Genomic DNA, 10,688 nt, shown 5'->3' with positions numbered 1-10,688 from the left:
ATAATGGGTAAAACACAAACACTGTATTATAGATTCTTAATATAAAAATGATTGATTCTTCTGCTTCCTCTCCTTTTTTGCAGTTGAGTTTTAAGCCAAGTTGGACTCTCTAGTCAGTCACAGAAGAACAGTAGAAAGAGAAAGTCAGAAATGACCTTCTAACACTGAAATACTAGGATGCCAGAACACTAGAATACTAGAACCAGTCCATTGTCCTCAGTTATGAAAATGAAAGGACATGAAGAAATCACAGATAAGAAATTGCCTGCTCATTTTTCTAACTTCTACAACAAACTCTTGTCCTGATTCAGGGTTCAGGTCAAATAATGATCTGCATCATCTTGCTTTCCTTTTATATTAAACACAAAGATAAAACAACCCTCCATACTCTCAAATCTTAGAGGTTAATAACAACCTCTACATCAGAAATTGCCCCCAATTCTTTAATTTTTAATATAAAATCTGTTTTTTTTGCTCCCTATTACTAAAATAATTTGTTTTGTCTGGAAAATCAGAAATCCTCCAAATCAAAATAGCCAAATTTAAAAAAAGAAATAGATAAAAGTAAGTTTACTTTTCCCCTCAACAAGAGTAAACTGCTCAACAAATGATGCCTGAGAGATGGCAGTCTCAATCTAGCATCTCCATCTCCAGCCTTCCCAAACAATGAAAGACCTTGAGAAATTTCAGAATACCACATACATAAACTAAGTTAGATTTTGATGGTTCCAAAACTGAACTTTGCCTCTCAGGCACTGAGATCTTGATCTATAAAATATGGGTAAGATGTAAGGAAAGGAAAAGTAGAGTAAGGATTTGATAGGACTGTAAATAATGGCACTATACAATTGTAATTATTGTTTTAAATTGAAATAGAGCTCTGGTGGCAAGAAGCTAAACTGGAATCCCAAAAGTATGTGGTTCGAGGCCACCAGCTACTCCTCAGGTTACTTCTGTACAGAAAATGGACAGACCAGTGTTATACCATTTAGAAGAATGTGATAGTTAATTATTTATAACTTCAAGAATAAATATACTCTTAGTAAAAGTTTTCATTATTTTTTAAATCTTTTTAATGCAAATAATCTAAAGGAGGATAATTTTCCAGTTGTAGAAGAGTTGTTAATGACCTGACTTACCTTGTCTGAATATGAAAGTTGTTTGTGGTCCCTGTGTGCTCATAATCATGAATGGCAGCAGCAAAGACCATTGCCAAAATTTCCAGTTCAGTAAGCCAGTGCTAGGAAATTCAAAAAAATTCTGTCAGACTGAGAAAGCAGAAGCTACATTTTTCTACAAAAGTGAATATATATAGTGATGTTATGTTTTCATTTTGCTTTACACGTTGAATTACACAAAGTGATGTTTTTATTTTAGATACGATTTTCTTCCTATTTTCATTTCCGTTAACATGAATAAGCATATGTTTCCTTGCTTTAAGTTCAGAACTCAGAGGTTACAATTTTTATTACCAATTTAAAAAAATGACCATTTTTCTGTAATTTCAAGGTAAACCCTAACTGAATTGTCGATGCATGGCATCATTATTTTTTTCTTTTCAGTAATTAATTATTTTTGAGTTTTTCCAACTTTTAGCTTGTAGATCACTAAAATGCCTTCTAGTGTAGTTTGTATTCTACAAGAAAAATTTCTATATGTAAGCCCAAAACATTCATTTTGTTCATATGGTGAACTGGATTTTTATATTTAAAAATTTCTAAATGTAGGTAGTATTTGAACAAAATTATTACTAATGGCATATATTCTACTTTTAGAATGAAATTTAATAATGATAGGGGGGAAAAAGAAATGCTTTTCACTTAAAATTCAGAACAACAAGCCTATATACACTGATATTTCTGTTATGAGCTGGGCAACTTAACAAAATTTCTCTACTATTATACATCCATTTGGAACGAATTTAATTTTAATTCTGCCTACCCATTGCTCACATTTTATATAGCATTTTTCTGTGCTGTTCAATATGGCACCCATTAACTGAATGGAGTTATTTAAAGATAAAATTAAACAAAGCTAAATTTTCCTTTATACTTATACTAGGCACACTTCGATTTCTAATGGTCACTCATGGCAAGGGATTGCTTTCTTTATAGAATGGTGCAGATTCAGAGAATTTCCATCAAGACAGATGAAAAGTTAGTGCTGGAAGTAGCTGGTACTCGATGGCACGAATTGAGGATCCAAAGTGACATAGGACTTGCTCTTGGTAAGTCTTATTCTATATCATTGAAACAATTAAAGGTGCTGCACACAGGTGAAGGGAGCACTAAAAGCTGCATGTCTAATTCATTCAAGGCTATAGAGTAAAGAATGAGGATATCTGAATGGCAATTTCAGTGAAATTTTCTTTGAAAGAAGGATGCTTCCAGAGTTTAGTGGGGATTAGGGAGGTGGTGAAAACTTAAGGCAGAAGACATTTAAAATATACAGAGCAAATTCAGAGTACACTGTAGTTTGCATGAAACTTGAAGTGCCAATAGTAAACTTGTATTGGGGAATCAAGGACTTGAAGTAAAAAAGACAGAACTAGGAAAGTTGATGGTCTACCATGATGAGAACTGATTTATTGAAACTTTGTTAAAAAGAGAAAAAGGACCTACTCTTATTCATGAAACAAAAATAACGAGGAAAACTATTAAATCTCATAGTTGTCAAAGTCACCATCTTTTTCATTTTATCTTCCCTTTACATAATTTGAAATGGCATTTGTAATGTAATGAGGACTTAATATTTGGCTGTTGAACTGAATTTCATCAATTTTATATTAAAAGGCAAAGAGAAAGTATAATAGGAAGAGACTGTAAAACCAGATAATTCTAAATTTGAGTTTTTGTTGATTGTCAGGCAGATAGTCATTTGCCCTCTCAGCCATTAAAATAAAAATGAAACCCACTTAGGTTGAATTAGTTCTGAGTCCATATATTTTTATGGAAGGAGGCTGGCCATCTTTCTCTCATGGAGCAGTTAGTGGATTTGAACTGCTAATTTGTGGCTAGCGGCACACCACACACTGAACTAAGCCACTACAATTTTTTCCCTCTCAACGACTGTATCTACATAACAAATTAGTGATTTTCCTATTGTGAGGTATTAAGAGAAATTTAGCGCTATCATATGCATAGTGCCTATCACCAGGCTTGTCATACGAAAAAAATACAAAATAAGTGGTGTTTTACTGAGCTTATTGCCTTAAATACACACATTAAGGCATTGAATCTAGAATAGATAGCTAATACATTCCCTGTGATTGTAATTCAACTAGAAATACGTTACAGCAGGATGACTGAAGCAGAAATGATTTTTATAACCAAAGGGGAGTTGTTCTAACTAGGTGCTCTATGTTTATAGGTGCAATTTTTATTAATGGCCTGGACTTTGGGCTGAGCTGAACCCAGCCTCCAATGTCCCTAGTGAGACTGGGGACTTAATATCCTGAAATTAATAACAATTGAAGTAAAATCCATTTCCCCTCCCTCTAAGAAACTTATTAAACTTACCAAAGAAAATCATGGTTGTGGGTAAAAAAAGGGATAATTTATATTTTAAGAAAATTCTTTCTGTTGATTATACTTATGGGATTATAGATTTGTCTGGGATTAAAACATTATTAACATCATATATCCACTGTGATATCAAAGAATGTGAAGTTATAACTGCTTAATATTAGATCAAGACACCAGAGATGTAAATGAATTATAAATTTGTTTATAAGTATTTAAATACATTATTTCCTGTGCTGTCAAACGGAATACCCATGTTTCCTATTTATAGTCTCATTCATCATTTCCCCCCATAAATAGTACTTGTTCTGAGAAATTTTTCTTTGGTGCCACGTAATGGCTTGAATTTTTTTTCATAAACAAGTTTTGGAAATAAAAATATCAAAATTTTGTACTTTATTGATAGATAATTTTGTACAACTTATTTTAAAAAAATTTGTGCCATTTTATTTTACACTAATTTTGTATAAAATGTATCTATTTTATGTTAGTGAACATAGAATTTAGGACTGATTTTTGGCTCCTTAACTGCTAATTAATTTTACATTAATGTCAAATAAGAATGCTCAGAAAAATAATGTCTATCAACATATTGTGGATTTTGAAAATAATTCTTAAGGGCTGAGAAGCCATGAGAATGAAGCTTAATCACATAACTTCTAAAATCAGAGACTAGTCAGGACATAACCTGGGTTCTTCGAATCTCCAAAGGGCAGAAAACAGGGTTAAAGATTCATAAACACACATGTGCCCTGCTTCATCTAAACCGTGTGCACGTTTTGCCCAGAGAAATTCTCAGGCACACCTTAGTCTAAAATGAGGTATCTTCAAATTACATCCTAGGGAGGCACTGACTGACATCAACAGCACATATGACAATGACAAAGGAAGGAGAGGGAGCCAGGATTAACTGTACTCTTTAGTTTGAGGGTCTTCCCTAATTGTAACCATCTTACTTACAATTTGCTAGGTACTTCTCTTTACCATTATTTTGCAAATAAGGAATCTTAGAGAGATGGCTCAGCGTGCTTAAGGTCACACACTTATCAAGTGCCAGAGAAGAAATTCTCAGCAAGCTCTGTCTGATTTGAAAGTTTCTATTCTTTCTATGATTTCAGAAGCAGAATTTCTAGCTAGTTAGCTCAGTTTAGGAGTAGATACAAATACAGACATTATGAGCATGAGAGTGAATAAAAGACAGAAAAACTGTATGTGTGTAAATGGAGCTCCGGTGGCCTGGTGGATAAGACGTGGTGCTGCCAACTCAAAGGCAGGCAATTGGCACCCACCAGCACCTCTTCAGAAGAAAGACGGGCAATCCCCTCTTGTGTGATTTATAACCTCAGAAAACCACCTGGAGGGTCAGCTAGGAGTCAGTTCTGACTTGACAGTGCATAATAACAACATGGAGTTGGGAGCTGTTGATGCCAGAAAGCCAGGTAATTTGAAAAAAGCTTTCTATTGCTGGTGACTGGTTCAAATCTACAAGTGGTTCCTAAAACCAAACCAAACCAAAACAAAACAATACAACCCAAAACAAACCATAGCAGTCTTCTTTGATAAAAATGACAGTCTTGGAAACCCTATGGGGTAGTTGTTATCTTCCCTGCAGGGTCATTCTGGGTCAGAATCATCTTGACTGCAGCAGGCTTTACTCAGGACAGTTGTTTGTAGGTTTGGGATTGGGAGGTAGCCCAAAGTTATAATGGCCTATTAATACCTGGAGTACTTAAAAAGCATCTTTAAGAACTTATGTTATCTGAAGTAATGGTCTTGAACACTTCTTTCCTCTGTTCTTATGAATAGTCTGAGTTAAGCTGCTGTACTGATCTAGGATTGTCCTTGTGTGTCATGAGTCAGAACTGACCCATTGTTGATCCTCAAGCTGGCTTTTGGAAGGCGAGCCTGTCCATCCTTCTGCAGAGCAGCTGATGAATTCAAAGTAAGTGAGTGCCTTTGAGATTGCAGTATAGTTTCTTACTACTAGGCCAGAGTTCCCCTAGGATAGAGACCTTATCCTCATCTAGGATAGAAATCTTATATATTATAATATTAACATGGTTAGCATAACAAAACAGGCTATTTATTGGCATTAGGGAAACATGTATTAGTGTCTGTTTCAAGCACCAGACTAGGTGCTATACTCATAAACTTCCATTACTTCTCCCTGCCATCCTCTGAGGGGCAGGATATTATTAACCACATTAAATGGCAAAGGCATGGAGATAAAGAGCGAGCAAGGAAGCAATGGACCATGGTTTCAAGACAATGTCAGATGGATCTTACAGCCCGTACTTCCTTTACCCTTCTAAACAGTGTTGTAAGTCAGAAACTGTTTATAGGAGCCGAATTTCTATGAAGTTCATAGATTATGAACATTACAGCAAACCTTCTCCAGAGGACCCCAGGGAAATTGAGTGATTTCAAAATACAGGGTCTAATCAGTAAACCACAAATTCTAAGATAAATAGAATTTAAGTCACCATTTGCTGCTCCTCTCTTGTCTTAGAGGCTATGGGACCAGGAATCCTCAAATGCAAATGTTTTCTAGTCAATGCCCTTGGGTGATCTCACGGTCAAGAAGACATCCAGAGGTGGCTTGGCAACACTCTGTGAAACAGTATTTTTTTTAGCAAAGGGATTAAGCTAGCACACATGACTGTGATGGGGCAACAGAACTGTAAGTTTATCAAGTGATAAAGACAGACACACAGAGATGAACTAGCATCTACTCTCCTCTGTACTATCTACTCCCAGGATTTCCCACATGGAAGGAAAATGGTTTGATCCCATTCCTTTCAGGAAATGCTCCTCAAAACAATATTCAGGTGACGGACTGCATTAGCCACCTTGGCAGTGTTGGGGAGTGTTCCAAAAATGGCACGCTGCTCGACTAGTCTCCAAAACACTAACCTGACGTGTTTCCATTACAAGCCTGAGGAGGGGAAAAGCCTGAGAGTTTTAAATAAAAGAATACTATTTCTGGGATGGTTTTGTTTGCTTGCTTCAGTACATTCACATACATGAAAATTATTACTATTCAGTTACTAGAGCTTTTCCTTATTAAGAGGGAAGACTGTTAAAATGTTTTGTTTTTTCAAAAATGGTCAAGCTGGCATGTAACTTCGTTTGACAGAACAGTAAATATAGTAAAAAATTCATTTTATCTTTTCTTTATCCTGGAATTCCTCATTATTCCTAATTATTCTCATTATTTCAGAGGAGGGTAGCCAGTCATACTTCTTCGTTTATCTTAGTCTGACGCTTTACTGGAATCTGTCCACCACGGGTGACCCTGCTGGTATTTGAAATACCAATGGCATAGCTTCCAGTAACATGCAGGCACCCAGGTACAGCAAACTGGCAGACAAGTGGTGGATTGTCGTGAAAGGCTGTATAAAATAAGAAACAAATTTTCAGGCTAAACCTGCATTTTATATAGCATGCATGGGCCTCTCAAAAAAAGTGACTGTGAACTTTATGGTGTACTTAAACTTTCTATAATAGAAGCTATGCAGGCTGTGCCAGAGTTCCCCATTTTTCCAGAAGGGTTGGAATGCTTAGTTATATCCTGAAGCAAGTGTCCCTTACATGGCTGAGGGGAGGAAAAAATCATACTGAAGATTTCAACTTCTCTAAAACACACTCTCATTTCTTCAAAGTCACCTTGAGACAAAAGAATTCTGAAGCTTAAACAGGATATTATGTGTGGCTTATTTTTCATTTGTTGCAAAAAAGGTACATAAACGTGAAATATAATTGTAAAAAAAAATAAGTAAGTCTGGCTGCCTCCCTGGTTGAACTGGCATGTATATTCTAACTACAATTTATAATTAAAGCAGATCTTTTGTTACACTGATGAGTCAATGTTTTGCCAGTACATGTTGTTCTGAGAAACCTTCATCAGTTCAGTTTCTATACAGCGTCACTTACATATTTATTTCATTTTCTAGTAACTTTATCAACATTTAGGGAAGAAGAAATGCTAAACACTTGGGAGAAAAGCCACCTTGCTATCAGTTTCAAGTCAGTTCTGAGGTACAGTGACCCTGAAGGACAAAGCAGAACTTCCCTCCCTCCCCAGGGTTTCCAAGGCTCTAAGGAGGAGGAGTGTCTCATCATTTCTCTCACTGAGTGGCAGATAGGTCCCAATAGGCAACCTTTCAGTTGGATGTCAAATGCATTAACCATTGGACCATCTGGGCACTTTCTTACAAGCCGAAAGACTTTGGAAATAAAAAAGCAAGCAGATTTAACTCAGAAGATGTTAAAGCAACTTTACCAAGTGTGAATAACAGTGTTTACAGCTGTCAGAAGACATTTTGTTTTTCACACACACATGTTATGCATATCAAGTGAGTTAAAGCAAAGAGTTTGTGAAAATGCCAAGGCAAAGAAGCATTCTTAACCCTTACAGCTTGAAAGGGGTGAACATGTGGTGTTCACAAATGCCTCAACCTTTTAAATGTCCATTGTTTAAATGCCTCAAGCCTTTTAAATAATAGCCCAGCAATTAACCTCATGTGTCATCAACATTCCTTCTTTCGGTTCAACAAAAGCCATCCACTGCTTAGTTGAGTTTAACTCATGATGACCCTCCCATTGGCTTTTTGAGGCTGTAATCCTTAAAAGGAGCAAACTATCTCATCTTTTTCTTGTGGAGCAAATGGTTTATTCAAACTACCATCTACTAGTAGCCTAGCACGTAACCTACTCTGAGTACTTCTCTTGAATAAAACCAAGCCCAACCAAACCCGCTTATGTTGGGAAAATACAAATAAGAATTTAACTGCACATATAAACTATCTAGAAGGTCACAAGAAGGATATGCTACTCTATTAGTGAATATTTATATAATTTTTGCTCCTCAAAGCAAAAGACTTACCTGTAAATCAGGTTATGAAATTTTGTAAGACTGTCATAAATGCTTATTTCTATAAAGTTGCTAGTGAGATTCCAAGAAATTCTCTAAATGTCTATTTATTCATTACCCTATGAGGAATTGAGTTCCAGACTTCCAAGCTGCTGTGCCTGGAACAAGTCTGGCAGAACAAGAATCATTTAAATTTTCTCCATCTGCCAATCAAAGCAAAATTAAAGGTGGTGGTTAATGTGGATTAAAATAGAACTCTAACAGACGAGCATTTGTGGTTAAGGAGGAGAGAAAGTAGTTCCCAAGATTAGGGAGGTGAAGTGTTTGGGTCAAGCTAGGGTGAGGAACTGGGATTTGGAAAGGGTCAAAGTTTGGATTAAGAAGAGGGTAAGGACTGAAGTGCTAGGTTTTATTGACGTTTGAGGAGAGAAGATAATTTATTCCCCTCTTTTTTTCCTAACTCCTATACTACCTGCTTCTCTTCCTCCCTAACACTTCACAAAACAGATAAAAAGACATTTGGAGACATGCAACATGAGTCAATCTGAGAAAAAAGTTTGGCACCATGCTTGGCCTATAACAGGTATTGAATGAAAGATAGTAGTTATGTTTGATGTTTTGGTTGTTTTGTTTTTTCCCCGTTCATATGCTTCTCCTTTCTAGATGCCAGGTAGACTACTTTGGAAAGGGGAAAACAGGAATGGTTGTTGTTTTTTGATTGCCGTCAAGTTGAGCATGACTCATAGCAACCCTATGAACAAAAGGCCTGAAGCCTTTCTGTAACTCTCGTTATTTATCAAAGTTCATAGAGTTTCCAGTGTCTTGTAGTTTAGGAAGTGGATCATGAATATAATTGGCCAACATTTTTTGGCACTTGTTCTATTGTAAGGAAGGGTTTCTGCACTCTCAGATATGTTGAGCTCTATGACTGCTTTGGCCAAGGGTATATGACAGGAGTGTCATTCTGCACACTTCCATGCCTGAGTCTTACAAGACTAACAACTTTTGTTGACTTAGTCTTGAAATACTCCCTCTTGAAATCTAGCCGGCAGTTTCTGATAAGCTGAAGTTACACAAATAGACATCAGTCAGAGCTGCAGCTGAGTTTCTAACCAAGAAGCTGCACTGCAATCCAAAGGCACATTGTTCAAATCTACCACTTGCTCTGTAGGAGAAAGATGGGCAGTCTCCTCCAGTGTGATTAACTGCCTCTGAAAACTCACCAGAGGGTCAGCTGTGGGTTGATTCTGACTCAATGGTACACAACAAGAAGAAGTCATTATCAAATGCCAGCTGTGTCAATGAGACACGGTGGGCATCTTTCCTGGTGCCATCCTCAGTTGGGTCAACCACAGAGATATTTTTAATCATAGATGTCTTTGAGATATTAAAAAAAAAAACAGTGCTTTAAGCTACTTAGTATAGAAGTGATCTGTACTGAAGAAACAGATAATTGATATATGTGGCAAGTGAGATATCAGTTCAAGGCATTGTTAACTCTGCAACATTTTGCTGGTTTCAGGAGCCATGGGTTTAATTCTTATTCGACCATGGAAGAAAACACTGCTCAGTCTACCGTTCTCTGCAACATTTAGAAGGTAAATTTAAAAGATGAATAATAAAATACAATTTGCTTAGCTACCATCTGGAATACTGCATTGATGAGTCATAGCAAATAGATGCCCTACATAGTAAACAATGCATGGGATTCAATAATGATGATTTACTAGGTATAATGAATTTTAGGAGTCATCACTGATTGCAAGCATCTTCCAGATACTATGCTTCGGAGGGGTTTTGATTGAGTTGAGAGTCTAGAATTAAGGTTGCATAGAGAAGTGTTCTCGGTGCAGGGGGTGGGGGAGGATGGAGGAATTATATACCAATGAAGGAATTTTTCTTTTTTCTTTTCAAGGAGAGGAGCAAATTGGAGGGGAGGGGAGGGCATGGATAAAAGTGCATCGATGAATGAATGGAAATCCAAAATCTCTGTAAATTTTCATTAAAATTAAGAAAAAAAATTTTTTTAAAAAAGAAAAGAAATAGTCCCTGTTGCAGACTGATAAAGGACCAATTATCCCAGGTCTCCACAAAGCACTATTTAACTAGATTAGCACTTTCTAATGGTTGGATGGAAATGAGTGAATTTCTGAAACCTAAACAGGTAGAATACATACATTAGGGTTTGGTAAGACATTCCACTTAAATTTATATTAACGTGATTGCCTGGGCTCGGTTAATATACAAAGCGTCAAGAAAGTACTGGAAGTTGTATGACAACAGTACAGAATAAG

General features: G+C 36.4%; 1 protein-coding gene across 1 annotated transcript in view; it reads right to left on the bottom strand.

The window, feature by feature from the left end:
• PDE1A (phosphodiesterase 1A, calmodulin-dependent) overlaps positions 1 to 10,688 on the bottom strand; it is a 479,366-nt gene that overhangs the window by 52,611 nt on the left and 416,067 nt on the right. The window contains exon 8 of the mRNA XM_006878948.1: positions 1,140 to 1,240. Within this exon, the coding sequence (XP_006879010.1) occupies positions 1,140 to 1,240 (101 nt within the window). The remainder of the gene's footprint in view (positions 1 to 1,139; positions 1,241 to 10,688) is intronic.

The sequence above is a fragment of the Elephantulus edwardii genome, unplaced genomic scaffold (genome assembly GCF_000299155.1).
Source record: "Elephantulus edwardii isolate Elephantulus edwardi_28Jun2011 unplaced genomic scaffold, EleEdw1.0 scaffold00001, whole genome shotgun sequence".
NCBI lineage: Eukaryota > Metazoa > Chordata > Mammalia > Macroscelidea > Macroscelididae > Elephantulus > Elephantulus edwardii.
The sequence above is the reverse complement of the archived record's forward strand: the minus strand, read 5'-3'. Positions and strand labels throughout refer to the sequence as shown.